Genomic DNA, 18,169 nt, shown 5'->3' on the forward strand with positions numbered 1-18,169 from the left:
CATTCTTCATCTACTACTCGTTAAAATTGTCCATTTGCATCTGTGTAGCCAGGCAAACTTAGCTTACGGAAGGAAGCACTTGAATTAGCCTACAACCAACTAGTCTCGCTGAAACTACATGTAATGTTGTCCATAGTAAGCAGTCCCCAGCATAACGTAGGCTGCAGTCATTTTTACACACATGCAAACTCCTCACCTTTCGGCGAAATTCGCCGTTTTGGTCCCAAAATAGGTAAATTGTGTGAATCGTGTAGATCCGAAGAGTTTTTTTTGGGGGGGGGGGGGGTTAGGCAGGCTACAACGTTATTGTTGCCAAACATTTCACTTACAAGGTTACAGCCAATCGAGAGATAAACAGTAACACGCGCTTCTTTTCCATTGGAGTTCTGATCAGCTGGTGCGCAACCCACTGCTGGTTGCCAATCCTCGCTTACGAAAATTCCACAGATTCAGACCGCAAAGTCACCTTTTTATAGAGGGATCTGGCAACCTCATCTCAACAGACCCCTTCGCAGTAAACGTCATTCATACGTAAGAGGAAATTGTGCGCGCAGCCTGGACTCAAAAAAGACTCAGCGACGGTCAGACTGACTTTTGGCGACGGTAGAGAGGAGAAGAAATATTTGGAAGAAATGCCTAGTTGTTGTGTTGTCAGGTGTCAGAATCGTAGCAGTGATGGGGTTAAAATGTTCAGAATTCCAGCAGGATCTCACCCATTCCAAAAAAATCGCCGACGTCTATGGCTACAAGCCATCAAACGTGTAGACTGGGATGAAAGCACCATCAAAAATGCGCGGGTTTGCAGCGCCCACTTCATCACAGGTAAGATCAGGCTATTTATTAAATCTTTCTTTTTTATTCTTTCTAGTCTTCGTTTATTGATGTAGCAAAATACTTTGGTAACGTTTGTCTGATTAGCTGGGTCATAGTTACACAATGTAATGAATATTGTTAGCATGTTAACTTAGCTTTGCATGCAGTTTTGTTTGTAGGAGAGGTCTCGCTTGACTCAAGCAGTCCAGATTTTGTGCCATTATTATTTGTGTATGCCGAAAATCACAATTTTAAAGCAAGGATGGAAAGGTAAAATTGTGTGCCCTCACTCTAAATGCCAACTTACGTTGACTGCTCTAACCTAGCTCCCGCCCCGTTCAGTTTCATTTCTGCTCTCTGCCTCTCGCTTTTTACGCAGCTCTGATTTCTCTTAGCTGCACTCTTTACACTATCATTGTGGATATGTTGGATGATGTAGGCACGAAGTTTTTCGTGGGGGTACACTGAAGTCTTGTCAATAAGGTACGAGTATATATCTGGCCACTGTATACCAGGGAACTTACTAACATTGTCCGTCCACTCTTTAATTAAATGCGGATCCGGTAGGCGATGTCCACTTGTTAGAGTTAACTTATGTAGCATTCTCGATCTTGTAACTACAATTGTTTTGCATAATCTGACAGCTCATAATGCCGGTCTATGGGCAGCGCCATTGTTTCTGAGTCCAGGCTGCGCGCGCATCCTGGCAACGGTCGGTTTGTTTACAAACATGCGAAGGGGTCTGAACATACCAATGGAACAGTTTCCAGCGCGCTCGGGGGTGAATAGCTGGAAAAGTCATTGGATTTTGTTGCTGTTACGTGTTGAGGTAAGTCTTTTACAGTGCCAGTACATAAATGTAACTATGTCTAATATGTTTTAACATACGTGCTGAAATCAAGTTTAAGACATAACACGTTAGCTAGCTCCATAAGACGGCTACAGATGTAAATACCAGCCGCTATAGCTTACTGTCGCCAGATATGAGAGAGATGAAAACGAACACATGATCAGCTCAGTGGCGTGGTATAGAGAAATTCCCTCTTCACAATGGATGGTTTTCAAATACAGTTTTTTTTTTTTCGAGAGCTAGAAAGCCGACAGGGTGTTTTTCTCCTAAAAATAAGCACCAAGCGTCTTTTCAAATCCCCATGACAACCGCTTGTTCTAGCTTGCTCTGGCTGTAGAGCGCAAGCAATGTACAAGCACAAGTAATGGTTCCAATTATTTTTATATTTTCTGGTAGTATCGAAGTTACTGGGGAACTCTTGACATGGGTTTAGTTACCGTTCGCTACAACTTGCGTTGAACACCGCGAGAGCTAGTAAAGCTCTGGTGGAAAATGATTTGCTCCTGTTTGCTAGATATTTTAAAGAAATTAGTGTCAAACTTGTGTTGTCAACGCTAAGTAACAAACACTGGTCGCCAGGATTGTTATTTATTGATTCATTGAAACGTAATGGTTCTGAGCCATCTAAAAATAGCGAAAACTGGCCTGTCTCGTGTTGTACACTGTTCTGCCTTCATCCATTGACTCGGCGCAATTTTTTTCAGCGTGAGAGGAGACGTCAGGAAAGGCTTATTTAGACCAGAAGCTACTAAAGCTGTAGTGTAAAGCCGCTTTGTTGCCATTGTTGTTTAGTCGCTGCTGTAGCTTTTGTCACTCGTCACCATTCAAAGTCAATTACTTTTGGCTGTTGTACAGCTTTATCTTCTGTGATCTCTGAACACAGTAAAGAGAGTGGTTTACAGTTAATAGTACTGATGTACCACTTACACTAATACAAACATTATTCTTGCAGAATGAGTGTGTTGGGGAGGAGGACGCTGCAGCTGTTAAAAAGCTGGATGCTGAAATAAAATGCAGCTGGAAGTGGACCTGGCTTTAACTGGAGGGCAAGGTATCCATGAAGGGACAAGAGGGGTCATTTCACATAGGTGATGTCTTTAAGAAAATTGACAGACAGGGATTGGCCAGGTGTGTCCTCTGCCACAAGGACATAAACTATGCGAAAAAGGGCAGCCATGCTTTGATGGCTCATGTCCAAACAGAAATACATAAGAAGAAGATGGAAATCATTGCATCCACACACAGGAGAAGCAGGCCAGGCTGAGGCACGCAGCTAAACACAGGAAGAGGGCCTGTGAACTCCTGGTGCAGGCCAAAAAGAAAAAAAAATAAAATGGCTGTAAAGAAAGCGTCCACTTGAATTGAATTGTTGTCCAATAAAGACATGTTTATGGAAAGTTATTTTGTACTGTATTAAATTCAAGATGTCACTGGTTGCAATTTTTTTTTGTAACGTAAACTACGAAATGTACTTTTGCGCACGTGCCGTGCGTCCGTGCACCCTTCTCACCTTTTTCACCCCTGACCAGTTTGCATGCCTGTTTTTAAATCCCCGTCTGGAAACGTTGTGAATGTGTCAGTAGTTCTACTTGAACAGTAGAATGACAGCCATACAGAGAGGTGGTCAAGGGAAGACGAAATAAAATGTAGTGTTTGTGTTCTGTAGGCTAGCACAAGCCTACTGGCTATTTGTTATGGTGATGAGTAAACTTCATGACATGACTCGTGCTCAAAAAGCGCATTGCACTTGTATATGTTAGGTAACTTTATAAAGCGCTATTTGAACATTTAAACAAGCCAGGTGTGATATGGTGCTAGTAGGCTATGTAATACTGTAGGGAGTTTGTCAGGACGCTTGTTGTGGGCTCAGTAATTAATTGTGTCGTGGATGCACACTTGCTTGGATAAACGGTAATGAACTACATCAATTAAACTCTTGACTTAAATGTTCTTATGCTACTTCTACGGAAGCGTATTAGGGCCACTTGGAGAAAATATTTTTTTCTAAATTCCGAGATTAAAAGTCGGAAATTCCGAGAAAAAAACTCGAAATTCCGAGAAAAAAAGTCGAAATCTTCGAGAAAAAAAGTCGAAATCTTCGAGAAAAAAAGTCGAAATTTTCGAGATTAAAAGTTGAAATCTTCGAGATTAAAAGTCAAAATTATGACATACAAAGAACGCATGCTCTAACTGCTGCCAAGGCAACGAATGGCCACCGGAAAGGGAAGTCGTGGAAAGTGGCTGCCAACCGGCCTGGCCCTGAACATGTGAATTTGGCGACGTTGACTCTGAATGCAAGACACAAGGGATGCAGTTGAAAGGTAAGATTATCATTCTGTTCTGTTTGATGTTACATTGCATTGCGGATATGGTTAAGGGTACGTAATATCAATTAGGATCAGAAGTGACACTACCATGCAGGCTGCATGCTACAACCACAAGGCGTACTGCTCGTTTAGAAACGTGGACATGACACTACCCTTAGTAGCCGATCATGTCCAAGTGCTAAACGTTTGTGCATACAGTGAAACGACACACTTGGTGTCCGTATAATGACTGCAGAAACCCGTTTAATCTAGCTAGTATTGCTAATATTATGCTAACGCCACTACAGTAGGCCTAAGCCTCGTCTGTAGAGCAGAAGGGTTTCCAAGTCACCTCTAATATTTCAATCTAGAGACATCAAACATATAATTTGCTTCGGCAGGCTAGATGAATAATTCCACTTGTACCTACCTGAAGTGTCATGAGTCCAGGAGTTAAATTCCTATTAAACGTTTTCTGGTGAGATTAGCCCACTGAATTGTTTTCGTTTTGGATTAATTGGCTATGAAAGTAGTTTAATCAAGGAAGATAACGTTAGCCTAAATTTGGGCTCAGCATGGGATGACTTTTGATGTTATCAGGGAAGCCTGTGGGGATAAGATGGAACAGGCATATCTGTCCATACAATGTGATAGTAAAATATTGTGATATCTACAGAAAGTATCATATGTGAACGTTCTGTTATGACTTTTCTCAGTTTAACGCACTGATTTTCATATTTTCCTGTATGAAGTAGTGTTATCACACATGAAAATTAAATACATGATGTCAGAAGCACTTTGCAAATATTATCTGGTGCTACTCAAATTCTTCAGTGTTATAATTTAATGCACTTGATCTGAGAATTTGTTACACATGGCATTACACAATAGTGCCTCGGCCTAAAAAAACCGTCCCATCCCTAGCCCAGGGCTCCTACTACTGGGTCCTGGATAATGAATCCCACTTTGCCTCCCACTTCAACACCCCTGCTCCTGGTTTGTTTGTATTGTGCCCACCCCCTCTCCCACCCAAATGAAACCATTTCAACCACTCCATCTTAAATAATCAGGATACTGTTACTGAAACTGTAATACAGAATTTATATACTGAATATTATGTCTGATCTCTAGGAAGAAGTTGATGGGGTTGTATCGACTTGGAATGACCACAGAGTCCATCAAGTCCACAACTCTCGTTCACCTCATGGACGTCCCTCCATATTACATGCAGTCCCTCAGCTGTACGGAGGCAGAGACCATTTGCAGAATGTGGACCTGGAGAAAGTTGAAGTCTGCCTTGAAGAGTGTATGTTCAAAGACTTTCCATGTGATGATGTGTTTCACATTTGTGTGGACCTAATGTCAGAGCATAATCTGTCATTAACAAATGTTTGAAACAGTTAACCTGTATCTCACACTCAGACAGCTGATAAACAATGATCTTGGTGTAAATCATTAATTTTATTGGACGCGGTCTTGTCACCTGTTGTAAGATGAGATAGTACTGTATTCAAGCATCCCGTAACATCCACAACAAGATACACATACACATGATGTCAAGGTTGCCATGGTCATGGATACCTCAGCAGGCACAGGCCATTTCAGAGATGTCTTTTTGTTTTTTCCTTTGCCCATTTTATTCACAATTTGAAATATTGCAGTTTAACTGATTGCCAATTAAAATGTTTTTTTTACTTGTAATACCTGCTTTAACCTCCTAAGGCCCAAGCTGTTTTTTTACATGCATTTTTTATTTCTCTTTGCTATTTGGGCTTATTAGAACCTGATTAGAATAAAAACTAAGCATCATCTTTTGATAAGATGTACTTTTAGAGAAAAAGTATGTCCACATATGTGGATTCTTGTTCCGAATTTCCATAAAGTGCTGTCCACGCATGTGACCGCTAAGCCCTAGGAGGTTAAAAGATGTAGCTTCTTATTTTCACATCAAATGTATTAGCAGTCAAGTTATTTTGTTCTACCATTTACAAATATGAATAAAAATGCAAAATCCTAACGTTTTAACTGAATTATTTATTCAGATATTTAAAAGATCACAATACAAAGAATGCAAAACTATATAATTTCATTGGAACTGTAATGCCACCTTAAAATCTTTACAGAAGGAAGCCTTCAAAAGTAAGATTTTTTTTTGTAAACAGCAACTGTATGGAGTAAAACAGTGGTTGCCATGAGAAATGTAAACAAGTAGTCATACATTGGTAATTCCGACTAAAATCCATGACATCTCATCTGAAATTATTTATAAAGATAACTGGAATTTTCTGCTGATAATAACTCTTCCCAGGCAGACAAAACAACAGTAGGCCTAATCCATTATTAGAAGGCATTTTGTTGTCCTTAAAGCACACAACAGGTATTCACAATTCTCTGCAGCATACCACTTAAAGTTCATGCCACTTAGTGTGTAAAGTAAACTCAAAAACAAAATACAAAAAAAAAAAGTGGTCAACAAGGCAGTGACACTAACATCTAGTGAATGCTGCTGAAAGTCAGTTAACTTACAGTCAAAATCATCACGCTTCCCGTCTGCATTTCTTCCACCTGGAAAAAACAACTGCACAGCTTTATCAATCAAGTCTGATTTTTTACTTTCCTTCTGAACACTCATTTTTCTGGTTCCACCTCCTTTTTTGGTTCGTACCTGCACAAATTCCCCTTTCCTAAAATGCAACCATCCCAATTCAGTTTTTCTCTCATTCTTCTGAGCATTTCTTGCTGTGGTTTGACACTCACTCTCAGACACATGATCAGCTTTTTTCCCTGCAATCTTTGCTTTAAGCCGCTCAAAGACCTTTGACTTGTGACTTCCTGGGTTCTTTTTCCTTCCGTCTGCAGTATCCAAAAACAGCCAGTCGGTCACCATAGGAAGGCAGATATTCCCTTAGCTGGTCATCTGTCATTAGGTTTATGATGCTGGAATCAATCTACAATAAATATATACATTATTAATTCTCAGATCAAGTGCATTAAATTATAACACTGAAGAATTTGAGTAGCACCAGATAATATTTGCAAAGTGCTTCTGACATCATGTATTTAATTTTCATGTGTGATAACACTACTTCATACAGGAAAATATGAAAATCAGTGCGTTAAACTGAGAAAAGTCATAACAGAACGTTCACATAAATTTGGGCTCACCCAAATTTAGGCTAACGTTATCTTCCTTGATTAAACTACTTTCATAGCCAATTAATCCAAAACGAAAACAATTCAGTGGGCTAATCTCACCAGAAAACGTTTAATAGGAATTTAACTCCTGGACTCATGACACTTCAGGTAGGTACAAGTGGAATTATTCATCTAGCCTGCCGAGGCAAATTATATGTTTGATGTCTCTAGATTGAAATATTAGAGGTGACTTGGAAACCCTTCTGCTCTACAGACGAGGCTTAGGCCTACTGTAGTGGCGTTAGCATAATATTAGCAATACTAGCTAGATTAAACGGGTTTCTGCAGTCATTATACAGACACCAAGTGTGTCGTTTCACTGTACGCACAAACGTTTAGCACTCGGACATGATCAGCTACTAAGGGTAGTGTCATGTCCACGTTTCTAAACGAGCAGTACGCCTTGTGGTTGTAGCCTGCATGGTAGTGTCACTTCTGATCCTAATTGATATTGCGTACCCTTAACCATATCCGCAATGCAATGTAACATCAAACAGAACAGAATGATAATCTTACCTTTTAACTGCATCCCTTGTGTCTTGCATTCAGAGTCAACGTCGCTAAATTCACATGTTCAGGGCCAGGCCGGGTGGCAGCCACTTTCCACGACTTCCCTTTCCGGTGGCCATTCGTTGCCATGGCAGCAGTTAGAGGATGCGTTCTTTGTATGTCATAATTTCGACTTTTTTTCTCGAAAATTTCGACTTTTTTTCTCGAAGATGTCGACTTTTTTTCTCGAAGATGTCGACTTTTAATCTCGGAATTTCGAGTTTTTTCTTGAAATTTCCGACTTTTAATCTCGGAATTTAGAAAAAAAAATTTTCTCCAAGTGGCCCTAATACGCTTCCGTATACTTCACTAGTATTTATAATTCTTGCGCAAGTGATTCTCCTCGCCGGCGCTTCGGATTCGGAAAATGATATACTCTTAAAGGAGCAGCCGCTCCTTTTAACATGCAGAGCAACTGTGCTTCCTTCACTACAATATAATCCTAAATTGGGAATATTAGGCTTGGGCATTAAAAACATTAGAATGTAGATGGTTACTTGTTAAGTTGTTACATAATAGGGAGTGATAGCCTACTTTATGTTTGATTTTACTTTTTTAAAAATGCTGCAGGCAGCTCCCTACACTTGATTTGTTATTTAAAAACTACTTGAAGTTGGTAAGTCTTACTTAGTTCTTAGTGTAAAAGAATCCAGAGTGTATTTTCATTTATTTTCCACTGAAAATGGTGAGCTGTAATATAGTAGGGAGTGATTTATTTTTTTATTGGTGAATATTTATTTTATTATTTTATTTCTCATTTTATTCTAACTAATGTTTGACTTTATTGTACAAATGCTGCTGGCATCTCCCTGCACAAAATTTCATGTTCAATTTTACAATTAAACATATACATTTCATGGATATGAAGGTCTGTGTCAGTGTGTGCTATGTTTAATTTCATGTGAATTATAATGTTTACATTTATCGGTTGCACATATCGGTTATCAGCATCCCAATTCCATAATAATCGGTATCGGCCCTGAAAAAAACATATCGGTCGATCCCTATAATGGGGTGCCCTAAATATGCACAGATTCAGCCTCAGGGGGACCTCCACCCTACCAAACCACTGAACCCCCCTTTGGAGAAGGAGGTAAGCAGCAATACAACCCATAAATGCTTTAGGATTTAAGTTTTTAATGAGCGAGCGCCATATACAGTTTGCTAGATTTAAGTGTTGCTAATAACGGACACCAGTCAAGTGTTTGACATGTTTACGTGTGTGAAATGTTCACACCTTCTAAACCATTGGTTTCAAATTGAGGAGCTGGAGAAAGCGCAGCACACATAAAAGAGGGATAGAGGTTACACATATGAAGAAATACGTACGTAATTGATCAAATTGAAATGTCACTCCGTGTCACTTTGAAATAAATTTATAATAAGATGTTTCCTGTCTTTTAGTCTAACTCTGCTTACGCTCAAATTTCTGTCTAGACACACTTTGCTTTGAACATATTCCCTTTTTGCAGAACAGTACACACAGCTTTCTACCTAACACATAACAATCCATGGGATTTCCATAGGTATTTTGATGCTGGGTAGAAAACTTTTTCAATGATTTATTAGCAGTCACATCACACATTTCACTACCAATTGTTCTAGCACAAGAAGGCATGTGGCAAAATCTTGAATTTTCATTTGTGATTGTAAATGCACCAGCATTAGTCACTGACCAGTTTTCATCTAGTCCCTGGTAGGTTAATACATAAAATGTAATAACAAAGTCACAAACTCAAGGTCCATGGGCTATCAAAAGTCAAATAATGACAATAGTGCAATTGTGACAAGGGTGGGCAAAGTTGGGGGGCCCAAAATTCTAATCTTTCATGGGGCCCAAAATTTCTGGCGGCACCCCTGCTTACATCACATAGTATCACATGGTGTTCGATGTTGGTATTGGAGCATTTTTATAAGTAAATAAGCACCATATTGGACTGACACCAGAGGCAGCAGGTACCGAGAACCGGAAGCTCAGAGCGTTTACAGAAACTGGAAGGCAGGGACAATTCAAAGAGACGAACGTAGCAGGAAGAGCACAGAGAGAGAAACATGATGGGAACAGAATCAGGGAAGATGTCACATCGTCCTACAGAATCTTTATTTTATTTAGGGGTTAAAGTTACCCGAAATACCAGAAGGGGGAACAGAGGATCCAGAAGGAGCTGCAGAAACATCATCATCCTCATCATGTATAAATATCAGCGTGGTTACAAATGGTGAAGGGAAACAGGGCTTCGTTTGATACCTTTTCCGAGAACTTAATCCACCCTACAGCAGACCAAGTGGGCAGCATAAGTTACCATGGTGATTACAAACATCCCAAGTTTCACTGGAGCTCTGTAGCTGAATTAATTTGAGATTAATTAATTCTAGAAATTCGAAGGAGCATAAATGTGAGGAATAACAGACCTGTAATCAAAACCTTATGTCTAAAAAAATAAACTGTTCATGGATTAAACCTGCTTGTTGTGAAGTGTATCACTCCTGCTTTGCTGTGGTTTTGTTAGCAAACAGTAATCTCATGATCCAGACCACGTCTCATAGAAATACCTTGAGAATCATATTGAGATGAGATATTTTAATCGTATCTTCCAGCTGTAAAACAGATTCCACTGACCTCCTTGGTACAGATTTCATCCATCCATCCATTATCTGTAGCCGCTTATCCTGTACAGGGTTGCGGGCTGAAGCCTATCCCAGCTGGTGAGAGGCAGGGTTCACCCTGGACAAGTCACCAGGTCATCACAGGGCTGACACACAGGCCAAGTTTACATTAGACCGTATCTGTCTCGTTTTCTTCACGGATGCACTGTCCGTTTACATTAAACCGCCTGGAAACGCCGGGAAACGGGAATCTGCCAGGGTCCACGTATTCAATCCAGATCGTGTCAGCTCCGGTGCTGTGTAAACATTGAGAATACGCGGATACGCTGTGCTGAGCTCTAGCTGGCGTCGTCATTGGACAACGTCACTGTGACATCCACCTTCCTGATTCGCTGGCGTTGGTCATGTGACGCGACTGCTGAAAAACGGACTTCCGCCTTGTATCACCTTTCATTAAAGAGTATAAAAGTATGAAAATACTGCAAATACTGATGCAAATACTGCCCATTGTGTAGTTATGATTGTCTTTAGGCTTGCCATCCTTCCACTTGCAAGTGGTAAGTGATATGCGCTGAGATCACACACACAGTGGCTCAGTCCCGAATCACAGCTTGTGCACTTCACTCGTGTGCTCTGTGAGCTGCGCAAGGCCGTAGTGCGCACCCTCCAGAGGGCACTCGCTGTTCAGGGCGGAGTGATTTGGAGCGCAGGATGCCTGCGGAGCCGAGCGTATCCGTGTATTGGTGTTGCTGTGTGCACGCAAATCGTGTATTGGTGTTGCTGTGTGCACGCTAATCGTTTTAAAAACGTTAATCTGATGATCCGCTGATACGGTCTAATGTAAACATGGGCACAGAGACACACAACCATTCACACTCACATTCACACCTACGGTCAATTTAGAGCCACCAGTTATCCTAACCTGCATGTCTTTGGACTGTGGGGGAAACCAGAGCACCCGGAGGAAACCCACACAGACACGGGGAGAACATGCAAACTCCACACAGAAAGGCCCCCATCAGCCACTGGGCTCGAACCCAGAACCTTCTTGTTGTGAGGCAACAGTGCTAACCACTACACCACCGTGCTACCTAACTTGTTCTACTGATTTTTATAATTAGCAAACCAATGTGAATGAATGAAGCAATAGCATAAAGCAAGGCAGCTAATGCTAAATAAATTGAATAATAATGTTAATTGGCTATATGCTTTTAGTAAACACTTGAGATAGCTTGGTAATGTTACCCAATCCCAGAAGGTGGTGCTCTCACATTCTTTATTTAATCCAACAACAAATAACCATAAACAGGCACCAACTTCACAAGCATTAACACAGCTACAAACCCAGGTCATGTCATACAGCTGTGCCCTCCAGTTCACGACAAAACAAGCAAAGAAAATCCCTCTCACGCCCTCAGGGGGCAGCAGTGAGTTGTTCCTGGTTGTTTAAATCGTCCATTTAAACATTTTTTGTTGCCAGAATGTCTAGTATTTTGGAGGTTTTTTGCTCTTAAAATCCTTGTCTACCCAAAGAACTAAATAATGAGACTGAGTAATTTAACTGATCACATAATAGTAGTTTATTTGATTATTCAGCTAATCCTAGAACATGTGTCTTTATCAATAAAATTTGCGCGTTGTCTTCTCGAACTCAGTGATCACATTTTTTTTTTTCAAAAACATGCCCGAATATTTAAAGCCAAAAATGTCTTCTAAGAGTCTGCACAGTTAATTTTCACTCAGAAATAAAATAATCCTTGTGTAAAGGCTCTTTCTCTGGCCTGCACGGATAAAATGACCCACTTCCGAGTTTCCTGGTTGGCCCACATGTTTGAAATCTCTTTTAGCCAAAAGCACTGGGCCTGAGCTTAAGGGCCTCTGCATGCTCTTGCGACAAGGCTTTCGCAGATAGCTTTTCGCAGACAGTTGTAATTTATCGTTGAGCGGGGGAGTAATAGGCGTGCGCGATGTTATTCACCGCCACAACGCAAGGGGGCGCAAAGTCGCGAAATTGCTAGGAGTAGTTGGTGGGTGTGGTTAGTGGAGTGTTTATCCTCCGGTTACTTATAATGACTAGAACTGGAGTCGTATAGATGTACGTACTTCCTCACTTCCTCGATCAACCGCTCTTCGTGCTGCTCCATCTTCGCTCGTGTTTTTAAAAATGGTGGTCGTGAAAACAAACCAAATCGGGAAAGTAGGGAAGGGGAAGTGCATGTACAGCAGATGTAGAGTGGACCAATCAGAGCCCTCTTGTCTGCGACGCTGTCTGCGAGGCTGTCTGCAGTGGTCACAATTTTTGGGAGGTGCGCGCAGAGCGTCTGCGAAGGGGGGGGGGGACTTCGCAGACGCCATCTGCGACACCATCTGCAAGGACTGGGTTGTCAGCATAAATTGGCCTTAAGAATGACATGCTGAATGTCTACTTTCAAAAACAATTGGGGTGTGAAAACCCTCTCCCTAAGAGAGTGAGTACTGCTGACTCTTTGGGTAAGCAACTTCCTCTAACCCCTCCCAATTCCTCCCCCACGCCCCAGGCATATACTGGCTCCCCCTGGTGTCTCTAGGAGGTAATAACAGCATATTTTCAGCACAAATGTGTTTACAGATGTTTACCTGTACCAAACCTTTACCTGCACCACCTTCTCTTTTACCTGTGAGACATCTCCGTCCACTGGATTTACCCTCACTGCTCTTTTTTTGCCTTCATTGTGACTCATGTTGCATTTGTAGGTTGTGGATTTTAATTAAGATGCTCAGTGATTGTAGCACTACATTTGTAGTAATAATAATAATAATAATAGGCACTACAGGCTGTTAATCATTTTTATTTCCAAGGAACCTTTTCCATGCATTTAAATGCAGCTTAGCATGCTTTCCAGTAAGATTACATTAGAAAATAAAATCAATAGATAAAACACAATGAGATTTGTTAAACAAAATTAGTTAGTAATAGTAATCAGTAATTAAAATAAAATGTTAAAATATGATAGTTAAACCATCAGCTTGAATCGTCTGAAAATTGATGAAAGTTTACAGTAACAGCCAGGATCTCTGTGTAATAAGCTACAGAGTGGGAAATAAAGTCTAATAATAATAATAATAATAATAATAATAATAAACGTATATATCAGTAATATAAACTTAGAACACACCCAAATATCCAAACAAATTTTTTCTCAATAAAGCTCAAACATATTTAGAGTCCTTAGAGAATATGTGCTGAATTAAAAACCCTGATGATAATCATTAACCCTCCTGTTCTGTTAAATTACATCATCTCATCTCATTATCTCTAGCCGCTTTATCCTGTTCTACAGGGTCGCAGGCAAGCTGGAGCCTATCCCAGCTGACTACGGGCAAAAGTTGGGGTACACCCTGGACAAGTCGCCAGGTCATGACAGGTAAATTACATCAGGATTTTTTTTTTTTTTTTATTCCAGAGCAACACGACAGAGCTCTAAAGTCTCTTCACATGGTGGTGAATCCTCCTTACCAGGTGGTTATAACAATAATGATGGAGGGAATTGAGGGAGATGGAGGAAATGAGATGCCTCCAACATCGTCACTGTTCCACTTCACATTTACACACAGTCATTTTAATAAGAACTACAGTTCAGCTTATTAGGCTTAGCTTTAAATTTTATTAATAACCAATTTGATGAGTGCATTTTTTTAAAAAGTAATATGGATCATATTGATGCACAGGGTTGCCAAACTTTTCAGTTTTGGAACAAGATTGTGTTTTTTTTTTTTTTTTTTTTTTGGGGGGGGGGGGGGGGGGGGGGGGGTTCGTGGATGGGATTTTTTTTTTTAAAGCACGCACAAAGAACTCCTTTTATCCATACTTATCCATATTAACCCCACATACAGGTGAGGGGGCTCACCTGTATGTGGGGTTAATATGGATAAGTTAATTTCCTGCAAAAAAAAAAAAAAAAAAAGTGGCTATGGCGAACACAGGGAAAGTGTAATGTACTGAAAATGTATGGAACAAATTGTGCACAGCTTGGGAGGAAAAACAGTGTTATGGAGAGGATAAGAGTCATACCAGGCTGTGGAGGATAAAAGCCTAAACCTAGGCATGTTGGAAATATAGGAAATTTAAAAATGTTGCCACACCAAGGTGAACTTTTGTTTGGAAAGAAAAAAAAATCTGGTGTCTGTTTCTTAAAATATCAAAACTTTTTGAACTAGTTTCAGGTCTGTGGGTTTTTTGATGAAGTTGGGCTGGAAATTTTGAAAGGAAGACCTGGCAACCTAGAACAAGAGAAATAATCTTACTGTATATCTGCTGAAAACCAAGGTGCAACTACACGCAGAATGCGAATGCACCAGTCCAAACCACGACCTTCCCTGTACATGTCTGCCACTTCCTGTGTCACCACATTAAATCGGGCCTCTCTGTCCTGAGGATTTGTACTTATTTCAAACCACTTTGCTCTTGCCAGAAAGTCCACATAGATTTGCAAGTTATTCATATTATTTATGACAAAATTCACCCTGTTTCTGTGGTTTTCTGTCACATCGTCTGGGTTTATGTTGTTCAGCACAGATAACAAAGCATCATGAAGTACTCGGGAATATTCACCATACATTACTGCATTCGCGTTCACATAGAATTCATTATTATCAAAGTGAACCACCATCTGGTACTGAATTTCTCTTGCTGTGTTTTCGTTAAGTGGATTAGAATCGAATCCATTCAGTGCCCGTGGATTATCTTTCAGTGCTTGTAGATTATCAAGTTTTGCTTCTTTAAACTTATTCAACACCTTGGAATGAAATTTAAGGATGTTATTGTTGAAGACATGTTCGCCTCTTGTCGACCTCACCAGTTCAGCCTCCAGGTTCTGTCTGAAGTTTGGGTTGATGATATGGATCTTTCTGAGCATGTCTGCATAAATAGTCTCTATTCTTTTTTCTCTCTCTTTCAGAGAGAGAGCTGGAGTTTGTTTTGCTCCCTTTTTGGAACCTTTGTTCACATATTCAATGATATGTTTCATTTTGACCTCTGTGAAGAAAAGTGAAACCCAAAATATTTCCTTACTTTGATTTAACTCTAAATAGAAATGAACTAAATTCAATTTAGAACAGTGAGAAGAGCAGAAATAACAAACCTGCCACATTTCTGAGTCCAGAAAATTCCGGTGTGGCTGCTGCAGCTGCTGCTGATTTACCAAGGAGAGTCAACTTCTAAATAAGGAAAAATAAAAAATTAAATAAAAACTCTGTTACTATGATCTGGCATGATGGTATACTGTGACAAGCAATAATTATACCATATTTATACATTATATAAGGAAGGACACGTGACAGACAATCCCACTACGTGAAAATATTCCACTTCGGGATCTCAGAGCCTCATGAGAGATAAGTACATCCTTAAAGATGACATGCCATATGCTTCAATTATTTTATATCGTTCCCTGAGATGCTTTTGTAAAGTTTGGGAGTTGTTTTTTTTTTAATAATTATTAAAAAAAAAAAAAAGCCTTCTCATGCTGTTTTAGCATGATATGAAACTGATTTTGCGGCTGTTCTTTTAAATATTAAATACAGTGGATATAAAAAGTTTACACACCCCATTCAAAAGATAGGTTTTACTGATGTAAAAAAAATGAGACCACGAAAAATTATTAAAAAACTTTTCCCACCTTTAATGTGACCAATAACCTGTACAATTCAACTGAAAAACAAGCAAGTCTGTTAGGGATAAAAAGATTTTAAAAAATACAATAAGCTGGTTGCATAAGTTTGCACACCCTTAAAGTAATACTTTGTTGAAGCACGTTTTGATTTAATTACAGCATTCATTCTTTTTGGGTTCACACCTGCCATCAATTAAAATGACTGATTAACCCCAAATAAAGTTCAGCTGTCCTAGTAGGATTTTCCTGACATTTACTCAGTTGCATCCTCCAGCAAAAACCATCGTTGGCAAAGAGCTTAAAAGCATCAAAGGGATCTCATTGTTGAAAGGTATCAGTCAGGAGAAGGGTACAAAAACATTTCTACGGCATTAGCTATACCATGGAGCACAGTAAAGACAGTCATCAAGAAGTGGAGAAAATATGGGACAACAGTGACATTCCCGAGAACTGGACGTCCCTCGAAAATTGATGAAAAGACGAGACAAAAAACTGGTCAGGAAGGTTGCCAAGAGGCCTACAGCAACACTGAAGGAGCTGCAGGATTTTCTGGCAAGTACTGGTTGTGTACATGTGACAACAATCTCCCATATTCTCCATATGTCTGGACTATGGGGTAGGGTCACAAGATGGAAGCCTTTTTTTTTTTTACTTTACAAAGAAAAACATCCAGGCGTGGCTAAATTTTGCAAAAAAATACATGAACTCTCCCAAAAGCATGTGGGAAAATGTGTTATGGTCTGATGAAACCAAGGTTGAACTTTTTGGCCACAATTCCAAAAGGTATGTTTGGCACAAACACAACACTGCACATCAAAAGAACACCATACCCATGGTGAAGCATGGTGGTGGCAGCATCATGTTTTGAGGTTGTTTTTCTTCAGCTGGAACAAGGGCTTTAGTCAAGGTGGAGGGAATTATGAACAGTTCTAAATACCAGTCAATTTTGGCCCAAAACCTTCAGGTGTCTGCTAGAAAGCTGAAGAGGAATTTCATATCAGCATGACAATGACCTCAAGCATACATCAAAATCAACAAAAGAATGGCTTTAACAGAAGAAAATTAAAGTTTTGGAATGGCCCAGCCAGAGCCCAGACCTAAATCCAATTGAAAATCTGTGGGGTGACCTGATGAGGGCTGTACACAAGAGATGCCCTTGCAATCTGACAGATTTGGAGCACTTTTGCAAGGAAGAGTGGGCAAATATTGCCAAGTCTAGATGTGGCAGGCTGATAGACTCTGACCCAAAAAGACTGAATGCTGTAATTAAATAAAAACGTGCTTCAACAAAGTATTAGTTTAAGGGTGTGCACACTTATGCAACCAGCTTGTTGTATGTTTTTTATTTTTTATCTTTTTCCCCCCTAACAGGTTTGTTTGTTTTTTAATTGAATTGTACAGGTTATAGGTCACATTAAAGTGCTGATGACACGAACATGACTCTATGCAATTTCTTAAATAAACTATACAACATGGCAAACATGTTAGATTTCTGTTATAATTACGTGAAAAGAAGCTGTTATGCGAATATCCAACTTTTAATTGCTCAGCGCAAGAAAACTGGGTCCATGACTCGCGGCCATGCTGTGACGTCAGTGGAAGAACACGCTGCGGTTCACTGGCTGTTCTACTCAATGGAAATGGCGCATGAAAACGCCGGTGAACTTTCTAGTGCTAGCTCTTCAACAACCAAATACTGGTACTTTAAGCAGTGATCATGATGGCATGATTTTATCTGATTTTAAATAAATGAGATTGATAATAATGTGAATGTTCACAACTAGTACATACAAACTCTGCAGCTTCTGATTCAGCAGCTGCGTCATACTCCGCAAAAACATCAGCAAGAACCTACAATATAAATGGAAATGCAATACACTAAGCTCAAATGACTTTTGGAAAGTATAATTTCTAAATTTTTTCTACACATTCTTGAAGTCGGTCATCGGGGTACTTGCTACCGTTCCCTAACAACGCATGGCAAAGGGTAAAGTGTAGTGTTGCTACGAGTACTTGCTAAAGCCTCCGGTGGAAGATCCTCAATGTACTGATAAGACATACAGTTCTATATAACACACAAGTGTCACGATAATCACAAAACAGATGCAAATTGTTAAAATACCTAATTTTTAAGCAATCATGTATTGATCTCTTCTGAATAGAATCTATGATAGCCAACCCTCTTTACCCTTTGCCTC

The 18,169-nt window shown here is 39.9% G+C and overlaps 1 protein-coding gene and 1 long non-coding RNA gene across 7 annotated transcripts in view; one reads left to right on the forward strand and one right to left on the reverse strand.

The window, feature by feature from the left end:
- The first annotated feature begins 542 nt into the window (after positions 1–542).
- Positions 543–3,050, forward strand: LOC132894948 (uncharacterized). The gene is made up of 3 exons (XR_009655695.1): positions 543–822; positions 1,458–1,642; positions 2,616–3,050. It is a non-coding gene; the product is annotated as an uncharacterized LOC132894948 (long non-coding RNA).
- Positions 3,051–13,132: 10,082 nt separating this feature from the next.
- LOC132895434 (uncharacterized) overlaps positions 13,133–18,169 on the reverse strand; it is a 32,372-nt gene continuing 27,335 nt past the window's right edge. For 5 of the 6 annotated variants that reach the window (XM_060936041.1, XM_060936042.1, XM_060936044.1 and 2 more), the window contains 3 exons: positions 17,763–17,822; positions 15,441–15,516; positions 13,133–15,334 (listed from right to left, as the gene is read on the reverse strand). In XM_060936041.1, the coding sequence (XP_060792024.1) occupies positions 14,601–15,334; positions 15,441–15,516; positions 17,763–17,822 (870 nt within the window). In that variant the 3' untranslated portion in view covers positions 13,133–14,600. The remainder of the gene's footprint in view (positions 15,335–15,440; positions 15,517–17,762; positions 17,823–18,169) is intronic. The other variant, XM_060936045.1, reaches the window with a different exon arrangement.

This window comes from Neoarius graeffei, chromosome 12, assembly GCF_027579695.1.
Source record: "Neoarius graeffei isolate fNeoGra1 chromosome 12, fNeoGra1.pri, whole genome shotgun sequence".
In the NCBI taxonomy this organism is placed as follows: domain Eukaryota; kingdom Metazoa; phylum Chordata; class Actinopteri; order Siluriformes; family Ariidae; genus Neoarius; species Neoarius graeffei.